The 20,221-nt window shown below is 40.3% G+C and overlaps 2 protein-coding genes across 2 annotated transcripts; both read left to right on the top strand.

Annotated features, from left to right (window-relative positions):
- Positions 1 to 3,383: 3,383 nt before the first annotated feature.
- Positions 3,384 to 4,000, top strand: LOC141212740 (gastrula zinc finger protein XlCGF66.1-like). The gene is made up of 3 exons (XM_073665049.1): positions 3,384 to 3,551; positions 3,681 to 3,785; positions 3,869 to 4,000. The coding sequence occupies exons 1-3, from the start codon at positions 3,480 to 3,482 to the stop codon at positions 3,998 to 4,000; spliced, it is 309 nt and encodes a 102-aa protein (XP_073521150.1). The 5' UTR covers positions 3,384 to 3,479.
- A 354-nt stretch (positions 4,001 to 4,354) lies between these two features.
- On the top strand, positions 4,355 to 9,628 carry LOC141212749 (uncharacterized). Its single transcript, XM_073665061.1, has 2 exons — positions 4,355 to 4,450; positions 7,829 to 9,628. Exon 2 carries the CDS (start codon positions 7,969 to 7,971, stop codon positions 9,451 to 9,453), a length of 1,485 nt encoding a protein of 494 aa, XP_073521162.1. The 5' UTR covers positions 4,355 to 4,450; positions 7,829 to 7,968; the 3' UTR covers positions 9,454 to 9,628.
- The last annotated feature ends 10,593 nt before the right edge of the window (positions 9,629 to 20,221 follow it).

Raw genomic sequence — 20,221 nt, 5'->3', positions numbered from 1 at the left:
CATCACGTCTAGTCACTCGCTTGCTGCAGGAGCAGAAGCCTGTACTGTCTTTTCTTGTGATTCTCTTGGGACATAGGTACCATCTTCTATATCCCTGGCTTTTTTCCTGCATTCTCTAATCCAATGTCCTCCCATAGTTTCCTGTTAAACCTGTCATGCCTTGCTACCTGAAAAGTTTTGCAAACTTTCCCTAAATTCTTAGTTGCTTCTACACCACACCTTTCTTTCACGATCGTATAGACATCTTGTTCATCATTTGTGGTCTTAGTCTGTTTGTTGCCCATTTTTCCTGACTATTCCTACCTTAGGAGGCTTTTTGGGTTAGATAAAATATATTCTATATTTTACCTTTCCTCGTTACCTATTCTGTCCTAAGGAGCCAGTATCTGAAACGGTTTCTCTGGACCGTTTTGTCTGAAGTGTAGAGTAATTCTAACACATATATATATGGCAACAAGGGCAAGACCAACAATACATAAAATGAACCATACAGTCTCCATTATATATCGTGTCCCTGGAGTATTATCATTACTTCCATGGGCTCATTCTGTCAATCTCTTATCCGTCAAAAAGGAGGACAAAGGTTCGGGAGTTAAGCGTGAGCGAAGGTTTCCCCGAAAGGACACAACCTTATGACTCAGTTAGGCAATCTCCGTAATACTTATGTCATCTACCTTAGTGCGGCTTATGAGGCTATTCCCGACATCCACATCTCTTTCATACCATCCGTTTCATAACCTTCTCTGACCTCTCCTTCGGCAGATCCTACAGTATATACATGAATGACCCGAGCCATAGGTATCCTTCTCTACTAGTTCCTCAATCCCAACACAAGATATGCATGAAATTTACGGACTATCGCAGAGCAGATGTAAGAGAACTAACATTGTCTCTTACCTGGCCAGGTTTGTCATCTGCTGTTCCGATGTCCCAATCTCAGCGGTTACTCGTGCCGGTCGATGAACTTGAAGGAATACGCAGACCTCGGGTCCCTGTTTCGGGCGCCAGGAATTGTTAGGATCATTCAGCCATGGAGGGTCCTTGTTGGAGTCGGGGTATCCCCGTAACAAGAAATACACAGACACGTAGTGTATAATCAAGTACTGGGAAGCCCCTGAGCGCGTCTGCCTCTATAGGTGCTGTCCCTTTATTTATACTAATAATCATAGTTTTTTGTCAGACATGCGCAGTAAAATGCCTTTGTTTCACAAGCAGTGAAGTGATGATTCATAACAGTGGAATGTTGATAAGAAAGTTTTATAAACAGAAAAGTGATAATTCATAGCAGTAGAAGGTTGCTGAGACAGCTAAAAACAAGTTACAATCTAATTTCTGGGCGTCAGTCCAAATGTCCAGATAAGGGAAGAATAACTTCATCTGTGTCTTACATCGTAGTCTTGGGTGAAGTATAACTCCTATCATCTTCTCAAGCCGAACTCTGTCAAACCTTCTTAGATGCCATGTTTGCTTTTTGCAGGAGCAAGTGGTTAAACTGCCAGGGATTTTATTGCAGCCGCACCCATGCCATCCCTGCGGTGTACATCTATGTTCTGGTGCTCAAAAGAATTCATATAAGAACAAACACAAATGTTTAACATGTTAAAAAATGACAATGTGTCTTCTGCTTTTTGCATGTTTTTTTTTCTACAAGAATTGTTGGTGACAGTTTTCTTTTGAAACTTTTTAATATCTGCTTTTTTCTGTTTTTTTTTTTCTTGTAATATAGGAAAGCCTAAGGCCAGAAGTAAACCCCATAATACACTATACATGTAGACTTCAGTATCAAATCATTTCTGTCTGCGGTGTGTGTGCAAACAAAACAGCTTTTATAAAAGCCTCAAACTTCTGTGTGTGAATCAGACATGAGATCTAACTTGATAGAAGATTACAGTCCGGGGAAGACGGGAAACATTCATATAGATGGCCAGTAGTGCAGTAGTCAGTGACGGACTCTGGCCAAATATGGTTTTAGATCCGTAGTAGAAGATGTTGCCTCATCATGACGTAGTTATTTCTCATGTCACTTGTAATGAATATCTCCTGCAGTATTGCTAATTCCAATTCCATTGTCGGAAAATGGGACGAGAATTAGCGTTATGGAAGGTGTCATGAACTCACAAAGAGATGACACCGAGGAGATTACATAATCTCTCACCGTTGTCGTCACTCTGTGGGGATATGTGTATATGCCCCCGTACGGTCACTGTCAGCTTCACGATAACCCAATTATTATTGTTCGCTGCCACCACCGTCCAGATTTGAAATATAATACAGGCCTGGTCGGACGCCTGCGTTCTGGTAGGGTATATGGCTTCGGGGGAGGGAACGATTACAGAGCAAAAGAAACAGGACTATTACATTTTATATTTAATCCAAAAGGAAGGCAGTGTTATGAAAAATATACAAGGATTTTACAAAGGGGACAATACAGTACAGAATATACAGTTACACAATATAAACAGGATTAAAGAAGACTTACGTAATAGATCGCAGAGACAATTCCGCTTAGCTGGAGGGGGGCGCCCCACTTATTGATTTGACTGTTATCGAACAAGATCCGTTTATTATAGTCTCTATACCCCCCTGGCAATGAATACTCATCCATCCTCCTTGGATTCTTTTATGCCTAAGGGGAGACCTGCCCACACAGCACCTGGGATGACATTAAGGGGGCTGGCTCTACCATTTTTTCCGTTATGAATTTACCTTCCTTTAGAGACCACACATGACATAGTTGTTGTCTGTTATTTTGTTACTTTTGCACCCCAGCTACCTGGAGGGACTCACAGCTACGATAAATTAAGCATATTGTTCCTTGGCTGACCCTGCCACTAAAAACATGGGTCCCATTATTAGCGGAGTTATAGAACTTACAATATTTCATATTTCGTATCAGCTCCGGACATCCTGAAGTTTGTGTTTAAACCCCTTTGAAGCCTAAATGAGTTTTCCTTCAATCTCTGCCCCTGCTGGAAGGTGTCAACCTATCCCAGGTCTGTGCTAAGGGGAGATGCATTCCTATGTTAAGTGGGTCAGTAGCACCTTTTGTGCTGCATTTGTCTACAAGTGACTTCTGCTGTGTGTGTTAAATTGCATGGAAACAGTTGGTTTGGTCCAAATGGTGGATAAGGAAGAGGTGAGAGAGAAGAGGGGTTTGGGAGAAATTGTTAATATTTTCTCAATATTTCCCTGACGGTGAGTCTATGAGAAATGTATTCAGCTGCAGACTCCGAGGAAGAAACTGCTTGTTGTCTGTGGCCTTAAATATATAGGTTTTATTACTAGATGTAAAGAAAAAACGAAATACTGTCAAATAATAAATCTCCTTATATGTTTCCCCTCGTTATCTCCAATAGTTGTATTATTGCACAGGATTTTTATGATGTTCCATCGGCTTATCTTCTCATTCAGGTCCCTACAATATCAGATCCTCTCAGTGAAGATCTTCAATATAACAAAATTTTCCTGATTTACCTGATATGGACAGGGAAAAGATGGCGGAGAGGATATTCCACCTCACCCTAGAGATCTTCTTCCGGATTACTGGAGAGGTGAGAGATTCTGATGACGTCACATTACATCAATCTTATCTATAGGAATAACAGACGGACAGAACTGGAGAGGTGAGGACTCTGGAAATGTCTGTAGTGAGATTTATTAATGTTTCTCTCCATAACCAGCGATTAATCACGGGGCCTCCACCTTACCTCCTGATACATGAGGACATCAATGACCAGAAGATCCTAGAACTTGCCTACAAGATGATTGAGCTTCTGACTGGAGAGGTGACACTGCTGGGAATTCTGGGACATTATACAGTAACGCTATGGAGGAATCGGGGGGATGACGGTATCATTGTATGTGTCAGGTTCCTATAAGATGTCAGGATGTCGCCGTCTATTTCTCCATGGAGGAGTGGGAGTATTTAGAAAGACACAAAGATCTGTACAGGGACTTCATGATGGAGGTTCCCAAGCCCCTCACATCACCAGGTAATTGACAGGACTAAATACACACAACCTATAATTATCTGTATGTAAAGAATGAATTCAGTCCCTGTATGTGTTTCCTCCAGATCTATCCAGTAAGAGGACAACACCAGAGAGATGTCCCTGTCCTCTTCTTCCACAGGACTGTAAACAAGAAGATCCCAATGTTCCTCAGGATCATCAGGTAGATGGAGAGAAGGTGTCATGAGATTTCCCCTATGATGTGTAGACGGCTGTGAAGGTCTTGTTTTATCCACCAGTATTATATGTTTTATACTTGTGTAATGAGAACGGTGGAGATGGCAGGATTAGAGCTGATCATAGATGGGACTTCTCCATCTGTCTGTGACTTTTACAATCTTTGTTTCAGGGTGAAGATCTGACCCATATTAATACTACAGAGACATATGTGAGGGGTGATGAGTGGTGTAAGGAGGAGATTCCTACATATGACTACCCAGGTGAGTAGTAATCACTAAATGCAGAGAAGTCACAGATTCTTCTCAGTCACCGGCTGTGGCTGCTTTATCGGTGGTGTAGTCTGGCCGTATAGCAATCGTGCGATCACCATTTTGCCACTAGACCACAACATTCTCCTCCGTCCGAAAATGTTCAATTTACTTTGGGAAATTGTGAAAGACCTTTTCTATACAACTTACAACCTGAAGGAATCACCTACCCCCTGGGATTAGAAGACGCTGACCGTTACCTGCCCAGGTCTGTAAACTATAAAGCCAAATGACAGTGTACGTAGAATGTGCGGACAAGTGAGAAAATCACTTGAAGAAAAATATTTTGATTGGCCTGTAAGAGAAAGCGGAGGGTAATGATGCTGTTGGCTTCCTAGATCCCTGATATCTTATTGGATGAATCTACCTTCTCTCCCTTCTGTGCTGCTGAATGTTCTCATATGGTCCCTACAAGACCAGGTCCAGTCTTTCCAGACTTTTTTGATCGACAACATTAAATGTGCAGTGAGGCCAAGTGTGAATTTCTGTACAATAACAACAGAGTTTCCCTTTATCCTGATTTTTCAATATCTTTTAAAACCAACTAACTTCAAACAGGATTGTGATAAACTACATAAAAAACATTACACCTGTGCCATGATATATCTCTAAGCTGTGCGTGGCTGATGGCTGTACTATACATTTATTCACGCCTGCAGGAGATGTGTTGGCTCCAGCCCTGGTTTCATGGAGTCACTCCACGTCATAAATTCCATTATGTTTTCGATCCTAAGAAATTCAGATTACTGCACAATCTCTCCTGAAATGGGGGCGATAATACTTTCTCTACTCTTCTGCTCAGGACTCATAGTAGCTCCAATGGTCCAACATAAATGAGTGTGACTCCAGTTTAGTGTTGGATTTCTCCCTTCATGCATATGTAGTAGTTGGGGATGTTACATGTTTTTATATTCTTTCTTTTTTTACAAGTTCATTCTGTATGATAGTTTCATTGTGGTTGGATCGGCCTCCCTCACTTATGTGACGCTGTAACTCCCTGGTAGTCTTTCAAAAAGAAGGTCTCCATTGCCTCTTCCAAATGCTCGAGATCTAAATTTAAGACCCCTCAGCTCTGCAGTATTATAAAAAGTTCTCTTTGAACGTCTAATATTTCTTCTTGACACTCATCTGACAGAAAATATTGTCCCTTACGATAGTTTAGATTGCCAAGAGCCACAGAGCCCCATACTCTAATTACCCCAGAGAGGTTTCACCACTAGTTACTCATTTATTACTGATGAAGACTGTTGAGTTTGATCATTTCAGTCGATGTTTTATTGTGTATAGTCACAGATTTTGACTTCAGTAATCCTCTGATTTAACCTCTTCAGGCACCCAGTTTTGTGTTCCTAATCAGGGCCATTTTTCAAATCTGACGTTTGTCACTTTACGTGGTGATAACTTTGAAATTCTTCACAAAGGATAATAGGAAACAAATGGACCTTACAAATTATTTTTCAACTTCTTTTGAATGTGACAATACCCTATATATGGTTGTACACTACTGTCTGGGCACATGGCAGGTTAAGAAGGGAAGGAGCGACATTTAGCTATTAGGAATGCAGATTTTGCTGGAATAGTTCCCAGACACAATGTATTGGGGACACTGTTTATGGTCACCTGGAAGCTCGAAAGATGGCCACCACGAACAGGCTTGCCTTTCTACCCCATTTATAGATTTCAAAAATTACTTTGCTCATCACCCTTTAACCCCTCTACATGGATCTGGACTAACACAGAGATCCCTAGGCTTGGGCCACGGTGTTACCTGCTGTTCTGTGGAGTGAGATAGGAAGAAGAATAGTCAGATAGCCGGGTCAGAACCAGGAGGACAGAGAAAATACTAAATCAGAAGACACAAGAGTAGTCAGTAAACGGGCCGAGGTCACAACAGGAAACAAATACACAAGCCGGGAGCTGAGCACAGAGGACTGAACCAGAGGAGAACAAGGCTGTATCTGGCAGCTCCCGGCAATATGCTCCGAGCTTTAGTAGGGTGCGGTGCTTTCCAAATGGCTGAAGCAGGGAGCAGATTACTTCAGCTGGACAGCACACACACCCATACTGCCAGACTGGATGGTACTACTGGTCCCAGGCTCCCTAATCTTAGTGGCAGCGCAGAGCCTGCGCCACCCAGAGCTTCTGGTTCTAACGTCTCTTCCATCACAAGTGCCGCCTGCGGAATGAATAAGGCTTCTCCTGGTGACAGAAGCAGACGTCACACAAGTCGAAGCAGGAGGAGAAGTAGATGTCCCAGAGGAGATGGTACACACCTTTTGCAGAAGCCCTAATATAACAAAATGGCAGAAAACCAGAGCAGTAGAAATCCCCATAAAGTGACTCCATTTTGGAAATTATAACCCTCAGTGAATTAATCTATAGGAGAAGTGACTATTATGACTTCACAGTCACTTTCCAAAAATTAGCACACAGTGGATGATGGAGAGTGAAAATTGCAAATATGCCATTTTATTACCCAACACATAGTGTCCAGATTGTGCTCCAGGAGACACACACCATCAATTAAGTGGGTTCTTCTCACTATAGTAATGCCAAATACATGGATGCTGAATGTGGTTTGGGCGCACTGCAAGGCTCAGAAGCGAGGGGGAGATCTGACTTTGGGAGAGCGGATATTGCTGGATTGGTTTATGGAAGCCATGTTGATTCTCAAGAGCCTTTGAGCCACTAATAATGTGGAAACCTCTGTTTTTCCATTGACAGATGATGGACTTGAGTGGGGACTTGTTTTTTGTGAGATGAGTAGAAGTTTTTATTGGTGTCATTTTTGCCTACATAACATTTTTTGATGGCCTCTTATTCCATATTTTGGAGGCAGAATGAACAAACAGTTGGACACCACGCTCTACTGGTTCATCCTATGAGGTTTTCTATTAGACTGTGAACTGTCATTCTGTCAATAACTTGCCATTTCTACAGACATTTTAAGTACAATTATCACAAGAATCCCATAGAAAAATAAATAAAGATTGCATACCACTTCTAAATCAATCTAAACAAACACATCTCTGGGCTACATGCTAATCCAGGAAAATGAAGATATATATGCTCAAGTTTAAAAATCAATTTTATTAGACACAAATCGAAAAAATAGAGGAATATTGAAAATATTTTAAATATTCCTCTATTTTTTAGATTTGTGTCTAATAAAATAGATTTTTAAACTTGAGCATATATCTCTTCATTTCCCTGGATTAGCATGTAGCCCAGGGATGTGTTTGTTTAGACATTTTAAGTAGAAATCTTCAAAAATATAAATTTCAGGGACATTTTATTCAAAATTAATAATTGTGTTTTTTTTCTTGGTAGATGACTGTACCAGGAGATCAGATGGACAGGAGATTTTTAAATCTGACGATCTTGAGATCCCACAAGATACAATTGAAGTGAATGCCATTACTCCAGATATACCATCATCCCTTCACAGCAAACATCAATCATCTGATCCTATGAAACAGGTCCTATCTTCTGATTCATTACCAACTACTAAGGAAAATCAAAATAAAATAAGCATTAATAAACGAACTGCTCCTAAAGCAAAGAAATCTTTTTCACGTTCAGAAAATGGAAATAGTTTTACCCTTGAAAAGTCTATTCTTAAACATCAAAAAATACACACAGCGGACAATAGATTGTTTTGTTCCAAATGTGGAAAATGTTTTAACCAGAAATCAGTTTTTGTTGATCACCAGAGAACCCACACAGGAGAGAAGCCTTTTTCATGTTCAGAATGTGGGAAATGTTTTAAACGGAAAGCGCATCTTGATAACCACCAGAGAATTCACACAGGGGAAAAGCCCTTTTCCTGTTCAGAATGTGGGAAATGTTTTAACCAGAAATCAACTTTGGTTAACCACCAGAGAACCCACATAAGGAAGAAGCCTTTTTCATGTTCAGAATGTGAGAAATGTTTTAACCAGAAAGCGTATCTTAAAAACCACCAGAGAATCCACATAGGGGAGAAGCCTTTTTCATGTTCAGAATGTGGGAAATGTTTTAACCGGAAAGCGCATCTTGATAGCCACCAGAGAACCCACACAGGGGAAAAGCCCTTTTCCTGTTCAGAATGTGGGAAATGTTTTAATCGTAAAATGATTCTTGATAGACACAAGAGAACTCACACAGGGGAGAGGCCTTTTTCTTGTTCAGAATGTGGGAAATGTTTTAATCATAGAATGATTCTTGAAAGTCACAGGAGAACCCACACAGGGGAGAAGCCCTTTTCCTGTTCAAAATGTGGGAAATGTTTTACAAGGAAATCAGGTTTGATTAAGCACCAGAGAACCCACACAGGGGAGAAGCCCTTTTCCTGTTCAGAATGTGGGAAATGTTTTAATCGTAAAATGATTCTTGATAGTCACAAGAGAACCCACACAGGGGAGAAGCCCTTTTCCTGTTCAGAATGTGGGAAATGTTTTAACCAAAAATCAGTTTTGGTTGCGCACCAGAGAACCCACACAGGGGAGAAGCCTTTTTTATGTTCAGAATGTGGGAAATGTTTTAATCATAAATCACATCTTAATAAACACCAGAGAACCCACACAGGGGAGAAGCCTTTTTCATGTTCAGAATGTAGAAAGTGTTTTACAGACAAATCATCTCTTGTTACACATCAGAGAACTCACACAGGGGAGAAGCCTTTTTCATGTTCAGAATGTGGGAAATGTTTTAACCATAAATCACATCTTACTAAACACCAGAGAACCCACACAGGGGAGAAGCCTTTTTCATGTTCAGAATGTAGAAAGTATTTTACAGACAAATCATCTCTTGTTACACATCAAAGAACTCACACAGGGGAGAAGCCTTTTTCATGTTCAGAATGTGGGAAATGTTTTAACCAGAAATCAGCTTTGATTAAGCACCAGAGAACTCACACAGGGGAGAAGCCTTTTTCCTATTCTTCTTTTTTTAATGCAAGAAATTTTTATTGAGATTTTTTCATTAGTTTTTTTTTTTTTTACAAAACAAGAAATCAGTACATAGAAATAATAAAATAACATACCATAGGGATCACATACATGCATCTCTCCTATATATCCTTTCAGCTTGCCCATTACCGTCTGATAACTTTCAGTTACTATTTCTTACAATTAACATTCCACATTCTTGATATATTTTATATAACCTTAATATTGTAATAAACATTATAATCCTATACACATATAGGTGTGCTATATTACCCATACCACATGTATATTGGAATTCCTTAACATTACAATGAAACATTAGACCTCACCAATACCCCCCTTCTCCCATAAGTCAATGTCTCTCCAACAATAACCCCCTTGATGGCATTCCAGGTGTATCCAACCATAAGCCCCATATTTTCTCTAATTTATTCATTCAGTTTTGTTTTTTATATACCCCTTTTTGTAATCTGATAATATTATTTACCTTATTTTTGCATTCACTAATTTCTGGAGGTGAGGGGTTAATCCATTTGGATGCAATATGTTTCCTAGTTTTAAATAAAATACGTGAAATCCCTATTGAAATTGGGTCAAATTCCATATCATCCTCTAATATACCTAATAGGCATTTTTTGGGGTCTGGTTGAATATCTATTTTATACACCCTCTTTATAATAGACAGAACTCCTTTCCAGTATTTACCTATCTCCCGGCATTCCCATAGCGGATGTAATAGGCCCGCAGCATCCATGTTACATCCTGGACATTCAGCAGCAGTCCGGTATCCTATGTTACATAGGAATCTAGGCGTCTTATATTTCCTGTGTATTAATATGATCTGGGAAAATCTCTGCCCCTCATGTAAAGATAATTGGGGTACCAGGTCTAATACCTCTCTCCATTGATCCTCAGAAATTGGACCTATATCTTTCATCCATTTTTGTCTAGCTGGAGAAGGAAATATTTTTAAATAATTATCAAGAAGGATTCAGTAAATATCAGAAATACGACCCTTAGTATTTCCCTTCTCTAATACCAGCTTAACAAAAGTATTATTTTCTACCCAAAAGGGAGTCCATCTTGATTGTGCATTAAATGAATGCCGAAACTGTAGATATTCATACAATTGTTTATTTGTCAACCCAAACTCCCCCTTTAATTGATCAAAGGACTTAAGTATCCCTTCAGACAATGTTTTATATCGTATATACAGTACAGACCAAAAGTTTGGACACACCTTCTCATTAAAAGATTTTTCTGTTTTTTCATAACTATGACAATTGTACATTCACACTGAAAGCATCAAAACTATGAATTAACACGTGGAATTATATACTTAACAAAAAAGTGTGAAACAAATGAACATATGTCTTATATTCTAGGTTCTTCAAAGTAGCCACCTTTTGCTTTGGTGACAGCTTTGCACACTCTTGGCATTCTCTTGATGAGCTTCAAGAGGTAGTCACCGGAAATGGTCTTCCAACAATCTTGAAGGAGTTCCCAGAGATGCTTAGCACTTGTTGGCCCTTTTGCCTTCACTCTGCGGTCCAGCTCACCCCAAACCATCCTGATTTGGTTCAGGTCTGGTGACTGTGGAGACCAGGTCATCTGGCGTAGCCCCCCATCACTCTCCTTCTTGGTCAAATAGCCCTTACACAGCCTGGAGGTGTGTTTGGGGTCATTGTCCTGTTGAAAAATTAATGATGGTCCAACTAAACGCAAAACGGATGGAATAGCATGCCGCTGTAAGATGCTGTGGTAGCCATGCTGGTTCAGTATGCCTTCAATTTTGAATAAATCCCCAACAGTGTCACCAGCAAAGCACCATCACACCTCCTCCTCCATGTTTCACGGTGGGAACCAGGCATGTAGATTCCATCCGTTCACCTTTTCTGCATCGCACAAAGACACCGTGGTTGGAACCAAAGATCTCAAATTTGGACTCATCAGACCAAAGCACAGTTTTCCACTGGTCTGATGTCCATTCCTTGTGTTCTTTAGCCCAAACAAGTCTCTTCTGCTTGTTGCCTGTCCTTAGCAGTGGTTTCCTAGCAGCTATTTTACCATGAATGCCTGCTGCACAAAGTCTCCTCTTAACAGTTGTTGTAGAGATGTGTCTGCTGCTAGAACTCTGTGTGGCATTGACCTGGTCTCTAATCTGAGCTGCTGTTAACCTGTGATTTCTGAGGCTGGCGATTTAGATAAACTTATCCTCAGAAGCAGAGGTGAGTCTTGGTCTTCCTTTCCTGGGACGGTCCTCATGTGAGCCAGTTTCTTTGTAGCGCTTGATGGTTTTTGCAACTGCACTTGGGGACACTTTCAAAGTTTGCCCAATTTTTCCGACTGACTGACCTTCATTTCTTAAAGTAATGATGGCCACTCGTTTTTCTTTACTTAGCTGCTTTTTTCTTGCCATAATACAAATTCTAACAGTCTATTCGGTAGGACTATCAGCTGTGTATCCACCAGACTTCTGCACAAAACAAATGATGGTCCCAACCCCATTTATAAGGCAAGAAATCCCACTTATTAAACCTGGCAGGGCACACCTGTGAAGTGAAAACCATTTCCGGTGACTACCTCTTGAAGCTCATCAAGAGAATGCCAAGAGTGTGCAAAGCAGTCATCAGAGCAAAAGGTGGCTACTTTGAAGAACCTAGAATATAAGACATATTTTCAGTTGTTTCACACTTTTTTGTTAAGTATATAATTCCACTGAAAATACAGAAAAATCTTTAAATGAGAAGGTGTGTCCAAATTTTTGGTCTGTACTGTATGTTATATATGTTTTATATTGTATAAATTTCTTTATCCACCCAACTTCGGAATCCCTCTAATTTATAGAACTCTTCATATTTATAATTAAACCATATAGATTTAGATTCATTGCTGTCTCCTATTTCCATTATATCTTTACCCCTATCCCAGACCTCGTAGAGTAGAGCAAGTGTAGGGTATATTGATTTCTTGTGTGCGAGGTCATTCAGTTCCACTATATGAATAGGAATATTCCAAGATGTTCCTGAAGTAATTAACCGCTTAATACTATTTGGGTTTGCAGCGCTATGCCACCCACCCAAATGTTACAATTGCGCTGCCATATAATACAGTGGGGCAAGAAAGTATTTAGTCAGCCACCAATTGTGCAAGTTCTCCCACTTAAAAAGATGAGAGAGGCCTGTAATTGACATCATAGGTCGACCTCAACTATAAGAGACAAAATGAGAAAACAAATCCTGAAAATCACATTGTCTGATTTGGAAAGAATTTTTTTTCAAATTTTGGTGGAAAATAAGTATTTGGTCAATTACAAAAGTTCATCTCAATACTTTGTTATATATCCTTTGTTGGCGATGACAGAGGTCATACGTTTTCTGTAAGTCTTCACAAGGTTGGCACACACTGTTGCTTGTATGTTGGCCCATTCCCCCATGCAGATCTCTAGAGCAGTGATGTTTTGGGGCTGTCGCTGGGCAACACAGACTTTCAACTCCCTCCAAAGGTTTTCTAAAGGGTTTTGATCTGGAGACTGGCTAGGCCACTCCAGGACCTTGAAATGCTTCTTACGAAGCCACTCCTTTGTTGCCCTGGCAGTGTGCTTGGGATCATTGTCATGCTGAAAGACCCAGCCACGTTTCACCTTCAATGCCCTTGCTGATGTAAGGAAGTTTGCTCTCAAAATCTCACGATACATGAGCCCACTCATTCTTTCATGTACACGGATCAGTCGTCCTGGTCCCTTGGCAGAGAAACAGCCCCAAAGCATGATGTTGCCACCCCCATGCTTCACAGTAGGTATGGTGTTCTTTGGATGCAACTCAGCATTCTTTCTCCTCCAAACACGACGAGTTGTGTTTCTACCAAACAGTTCTACTTTGGTTTCATCTGACCATATGACATTCTCCCAATACTCTTCTGGATCATCCAAATGCTCTTTGGCAAACTTCAGACAGGCCCGGACATGTAATGGCTTAAGCAGGGGGACACGTCTGGCACTGCAGCATCTGAGTCCCTGGCGGCTTAGTGTGTTACTGATGGTAGCCTGTGTAACGTTGGTCCCAGCTCTCTGCAGGTCATTCACTAGGTCCCCCTGTGTTGTTCTGGGATTTTTACTCACTGTTCTTGAGATCATTTTGACCCCACGGGGTGAGATCTCGTGTGGAGCCCCAGATTGAGGGAGATTATCAGTGGTTTTGTATGTCTTCCATTTTCTAATTATTGCTCGCACAGTTGATTTTTTTCACACCAAGCTGCTTGCCTAGTGCATATTCTGTCTTCCCAGCCTGGTGCAGGGCTACAATTTTGTTTCTGGTGTCCTTCGACAGCTCTTTGGTCTTCACCATAGTGGAGTTTGGAATGTGACTGTTTGAGGTTGCGGACAGGTGTCTTTTATACTGATAGCAAGTTCAAACATGTGCCAGTACTACAGGTAATGAGTGGAGGACAGAGGAGCCTCTTACATAAGAAGTTACAGGTATGTGAGAGCCAGAAATCTTGCTTGTTTGTAATTGACCAAATACTTATTTTCCACCAAAATTTGAAAAAAAAATTCTTTCCAAATCAGACAATGTGATTTTCAGGATTTGTTTTCTCATTTTGTCTCATAGTTGAGGTCTACCTATGATGTCAATTACAGGCCTCTCTCATCTTTTTAAGTGGGAGAACTTGCACAATTGGTGGCGGACTAAATACTTTTTTTCCCCACTGTATATTAGTGCATTAGGAATCGCCAAAACACCAGATTCCTTGTCACTTTGTAGATATTCACATTTTATCCTAGCCGATTTCTTTTTCATATAAGAGAACGAAACTTGCTATGAATTTTCTGAAAATGGGAATTATGGATCCAAATAGGGGCATTATGCAGAATGTATAAGAGTTGGGGCATCAATATCATTTTTAATAAGTTCCCTCTTCCTACAGCTGATAATGGTAATCTCCACCGCGCATTGATTATCTTTTTAATCTTTTCCAGAAGAAGATATAGATTCAGTGCAATGTAATCCGGAGATCTTTTTGTTATATTTATACTCGGTATTAGAATTTCTCATCCGTTTGTATTCGTGTATGTTCTAATATGCTGGAATTAGGGATATCATCAAATGGTAGAATAACCGACTTATCCCAATTAATGGACAGTCCTGACCATTCACCAAACTCTCCAATAATGTTCAGAATAGGATCAATAGACTTCTGTATATCACCTACTGTACATATATAACTGTTTGTGTATTATACAATCACTGTATTTTACGTAGTGTGGGCCCCCGCTTCTGCAGTGCCACCATGTAACCAATTGCTGCTGAAATAAAGGTTTTTGACTGACCTCATGATTGGTGTTTCTGCTTTGGGTTTCTGATTATTCCCAAATGTTCTGCCATTCATATCCTAGTATAGATATGTCACCATCTTATTGGTACTAGACAATTGTCTGATATGTAGATACTTTCCTTTGGTTTGATATATATTATTTGCTTCGTTCAATTTTTGTTTTTAATGTGTTAACCCCTTTACCCCCGAACGTGGTTTGCACGTTAATGACCAGGCCAATTTTTACAATTCTGACCACTGTCACTTTATGATGTAATAACTCTGGAACGCTTCAATGGATCCCCCTGATTCTGAGATTATTTTTTTTGACATATTGTACTTCATGATAGTGGTAAAATTTCGATGTGACTTGCATTACTTTGTGAAAAAATCAGAAATTTGGCGAAATTTGAATTTTCAGGCCCTTAAATCAGAGATTTATGTCACACAAAATAGTTAATAAATAACAATTCCCACATAAAACACACGTCACCCACTATAGGCAATACTAAGGGGTGTAATGGAGTCTAGACACAATGAAATTTAAAAAATTACAGTTTTTATTAAGTCATATATTAAAAGAAAAAAGTTTTTTTCCATAGAACAAAACAATGATTAAAAAGTTAAGAAGGAAAATTTTCAGCTGTCCAGGATTATGTATATGGGACTCAATCCAAAGGCTCTTGTAGGATCGAGGGTAGGGTTAAGATATTTATTCCCTCAATGAATATATAGATATCAGCAATCCAGCTTTTAATGCTTACTGGCCAGAGGGTATAAAGTACAAATGCCCTATAAAGTGTCAGTGCCAGCAGCATGGGCATGTTACCCTAATAGATATACAGATATCAACAATCCAGTTTTTTGATACATGATGACCAGAGGGTATAAAGTACAAATGCCAAATAAAGTGTCAGTGCCAGCAGCATGGGCTTATTGCCTCAATATAGCTATATCAAAGGGACATTCAGATAATAATATTGTGGTGAGACCCAACCACTATATCCCCAGTTGTCATAATGTCAATTACTTACAGCCAGAGGAGAGAGAAAGTGACCCAGTGATCCTGGTGCTGCACCCCGACGACGCTGTTTCGCCATGCTTCTTCCAGGGGGGGTTAACCACTATAGCTTAACTGGCTCCTTAAATAGTGCCCGTGCCCTATCAAATCGCACTGATATGTACATGTGATGCTCGGTGTATTGGGCGCATGAACGCTGTCTGGCATCTCGTAACTACAGAAGAGACTTGGAACGCTTCGCCCTCCTAGGTGCGCCTGACCGGAAGTCCACGAGCGCCGCCGGCTGCGCATGGGCACCCACCGAGCGTGACACAGGAGATGGAGAATGAGCGATGTGCCCAGTAGCGGAGTACAAAAGAGGCGGGGCTAGTAAGGTCAGAAAACGAAACAGTCTTCATCCTATTCCCAATGAAAGGGAAGAGATTGGTCTCTACCCTATTTTCTCTTCTGTTTTCAGTCGATATGTTTATGTATATAAATATATATATGTATATGTGTATATATGTCTTTTAGCTACAGCAATGTAACCTATGATTAAGAACCCCTGTTTGGTTGGAAACGCGTAAGGTCTGCCTTACATATGGCGCTTTTTTAATGGAACTAATAAAATGGACGTTTTAACTTCACATCTCTTGTGATGGATACGGAGAAGGTGCTGGAGTTTACTTCTAGTATGTGATACTGTGCGGGCGCCATATTGCTGCAGGCAATTTTGTTTTTCCTCCAACAATATGGCACCGCCGGCCACGCTTGCGCAATGGCATCTATCGGCAAATGAGAGACGCTATTGCGCATGCGCGGGCGTAGGCGCCATTTTCATGCATATAAATGTCAGACTTGGATATACCCAATTGCATATGCATTATTTAAAATAGGGGGCAGGTCACTGAACGCACAGTGACCTATCAGAAAGCAGACAAATGAATACACAAGCAGATCACCAAGATAAAGCCCCTCGCCAAATGCCCGCCCCAGAGCACGAGCATATCATTATCTCAGAAATGACTATAAAGATTACACAAGAACCACTGGATGGATTTCATCAACAAAGGTATCATGTCAATCAGTGTAATGTCGCCCACCTGACAGTGTATGTACTTTAGTTTGCACAATCCTGCGCTTTAAGTGAGGCAGCCACACATAGAACTAATCATATATAAATACAGACGTATAAACCTGCTGCCAATCTATTGTGAGTATATGTGATCTCATATTAGCTATGGAGCGATGATAAACCCTTAAGTACAATATGTGACTCCATATTATTGTACATTAGCTTAAATAATTTCAATTTCAGCTAAATAAAATGCCAAATTTGGTATTGATTTATTATTTTTAATGCATGCTACATCAATTTGATTGAAATACTCAGTGACTGTGTGTAGAAGCATAAGGAGGAGCACAATTACGATAATATAGTACATTTTTATATATTTTCAGGTTTTTTTGTGTTTTATAAGAATTCTTAGTGACGACATTTACTCACTATATGGCATCAAAATACACAAGACCGGTAATCTAACAATAGACCGCAATGCATACAGAACAGAGGTTTAGACAATGATTCAAAATCAGCGAGATAAGAAAAACCTATTAGAAGAACATGTGTGGAAGCCGCACGCTAACAATCGCTGGGTATCTAAGGTGGAGACAAGCTGGCGTGTCAGCCATATGCTGCGGAAGGAGAACAGATCATTCGGGGGGAGACAGACTTGTCACAGCGGGGATTTACAGGCCGTCTTTTCAGTAAACTTGCATACAGCCCCCATAAAGAACTTTTCCATAGGTGAAGACCCGAGGCCGCAGTGTCTCAAGGCAGGTGGAGAGACTAATGGAGGCTCTAATCCTGGTGATCAAGAGATGGAGAAACAGCAAATGCTGATAAGAAGTGTGAGAGGAAGAGGAGGGTGCAGATGGAGATGCAATAGAAAAGCATGGTGTCCCTTCTCAGATTTACACCATGCGGTACCCCGGTGTTTCGCTGACAGACCACCATCCTCTCTGGTTCTCAGTATCTTCTCCGTATCACCACTTCTAAGGGGTTTATGTGTTTTATCAATTGCATAAATGATTAATGTGCCGAGATGACTTTGATGTTCCTGTATAAAATGTTTGGAGATTTGTGATATGTTTCTCTTTGCACCTTAGTTCTCGATATCATTAATATGTTCTCTGATTCCAGCCTGTAACCGGCGTTTTGTGCTGCCGACATATTGTAGATTGCCGGCCGTGCGTCCATCTTGTATATTACACTGCTCATGTTGCAATTAAGAAACGTTTTGATCTAATCGGTGTTTTTGTTACTTGAGTCAGTAACATTCTGACATTTGTGGGAGTATTTGCATGTTTTGCCGGATGTTGTTCCACACTTGAAAAAACCCTTTAAGTGTAGAAAACTAGAGGAAGCAGCTTGTGTAGTTGTCAAAAAAACTAAGAGGCTCGATCCAAACATGGTGCTTTTCTGGATACTACTCTGCACCCACCTTTGATTATTTTAGCTATATCTGGGTCCTCCTTCAAAATGGATAAATTATTATAATTGATTCTTTTAATTGTGAAAACTGACTGCTGTACACTGTGTGCAGAATTATTAGGCAAATTAGTATTTTGATCACTTCGATACTTTTTATACATGTTGTCCTACTCCAAGCTGCATAGGCTTGAGAGCCAACTAACAATTAAGTAAATCTGGTGATGTGCATCTCTGTAATGAGGAGGGGTGTTGACTAATGACATCAACACCCTATATAAGGTGTGCTTAATTATTAGGCAACTTCTTTTCCTTTGGCAAAATGGGTCAGAAGAGAGATTTGACGGGCTCTGAAAAGTCCAAAATTGTGTGATGTCTTGCAGAGGGATGCAGCAGTCTTGAAATTTCCAAATTTTTGAAGCGTGATCACTGAACAATCAAGCGTTTCATGGCAAATATCCCACAGGGTCGCAAGAAGTGTGTTGGCCAAAAAAGGCGCAAAATAACTGCCCATGAATTGAGGAAGCTGCCAAGATGCCATTCGCCCCCAGTTTTGCCATATTTCAGAGCTGCAATGTTACTGGAGTATCAAAAAGCACAAGGTGTGCGATACTCAGGGACATGGACAAGGTAAGGAAGGCTGAAAAACGACCACCTTTGAACAAGAAACATAAGATAAAACGTCAAGAATGGGCCAAGAAATATTTTAAGACTGATTTTTCAAAGGTTTTATGGACTGATGAAATGAGAGTGACTCTTGATGGGCCAGATGTATGGGCCAGAGGCTGGATCAGTAAAGGGCAGAGAGCTCCACTCCAACTCAGACGCCAGCAAGGTGGAGGTGGGGTACTGGTATGGGCTGGTATCATCAAAGATGAACTTGTGGGACCTTTTCGGGTTGAGGATGGAGGGAAGCTCAACTCCCAGACCTACTGCCAGTTTCTGGAAGACAACTTCTTCAAGCAATGGTACAGGAAGAAGTTGGTATCGTTCAAGAAAAACATGATTTTCATGCAGGACAATGCTCCATCACATGCATCCAACTACTCCACAGTGTGGCTGGCCAGTAAAGGTCTAAAAGAAGAAAAAATAATGACATGGGCCCCCTTGTTCACCTGATCTGAACCCCATAGAGAACCTGTGGTCCATCATAAAATGTGAGATCTACAGGGAGGGAAAACAGTACACATCTGGGAACAGTGTCTGGGAGGCTGTGGTGGCTGCTGTACGCAATGTTGATCGAAAACAGATCAAGCAACTGACAATCTATGGATGGAGGCTGCTGAGTGTCATCATAAAGAAAGGTGGCTATACTGATCACTATTTTTTTGGGTTTTTGTTTTTGCAAGTCAGAAATGTTTATTTCTAAATTTTGTGCACTGATATTGGTTTACCTGGTGAAAATAAAGAAGTGAGATGGGATTATATTTGGTTTTTATTAAGTTGCCTAATAATTCTGCACAGTAATAGTTACCTGCACAAACAGATATCCTCCTAAGGTAGCCAAATCTTAAAAAAAAACACTCCAACTTCCAAAAATATTAAGCTTTGATATTTATGAGTCTTTTGGGTTGATTGAGAACATAGTTGTTGATCAATAATAAAAATAATCCTCTAAAATACAACTTGCCTAATAATTCTGCACACAGTGTATTGCAGGACAAGTGTAGCGGGGACGTCCTTTTGATCGAATTGATTAGATTTGTGTTTGAACCGGGTTTTGTCCTCAACTATTTTTTCGGCTCTATTTAGCCTCCAATTGCTATAACCTCTCGGATTGTATATTTCTGATATTTCTTCTCTTATATAGCCACTTTCCATGCTACAATTACGTTTTGCCCGGATCATCTCCCCTACAGGTACACCTCTAGTTGTATGTTTTGGTTGATGACTCTTTGCATGCAGGATTGTATTACCTGCTATACTTTTTCTGAAAGTTGAGGTGATCATAGTTTTAGAGGGAATGCCAACCAGATTTACTTTCCAAT

This window comes from Phyllobates terribilis, unplaced genomic scaffold, assembly GCF_046119375.1.
Source record: "Phyllobates terribilis strain yellow unplaced genomic scaffold, ASM4611937v1 Scaffold_183__1_contigs__length_3771566, whole genome shotgun sequence".
Classification (NCBI taxonomy): Eukaryota; Metazoa; Chordata; class Amphibia; order Anura; family Dendrobatidae; genus Phyllobates; species Phyllobates terribilis.
Note: the sequence above shows the minus strand (reverse complement) of the source record. Positions and strands in the feature narration are given on the sequence as shown.

What these genes read in the sequence shown, in the direction of transcription:
- LOC141212740 (XM_073665049.1), top strand. Translation starts at nt 3,480, where the DNA reads ATGGACAGGGAAAAGATGGCGGAGAGGATATTCCACCTCACCCTAGAG. An exon ending in TCTTCCGGATTACTGGAGAG is followed by an intron (nt 3,552 to 3,680) that starts GTGAGAGATTCT and finishes CTCCATAACCAG; the next exon opens with CGATTAATCACGGGGCCTCC. An exon ending in TTGAGCTTCTGACTGGAGAG is followed by an intron (nt 3,786 to 3,868) that starts GTGACACTGCTG and finishes TGTATGTGTCAG; the next exon opens with GTTCCTATAAGATGTCAGGA.
- LOC141212749 (XM_073665061.1), top strand. Translation starts at nt 7,969, where the DNA reads ATGAAACAGGTCCTATCTTCTGATTCATTACCAACTACTAAGGAAAAT.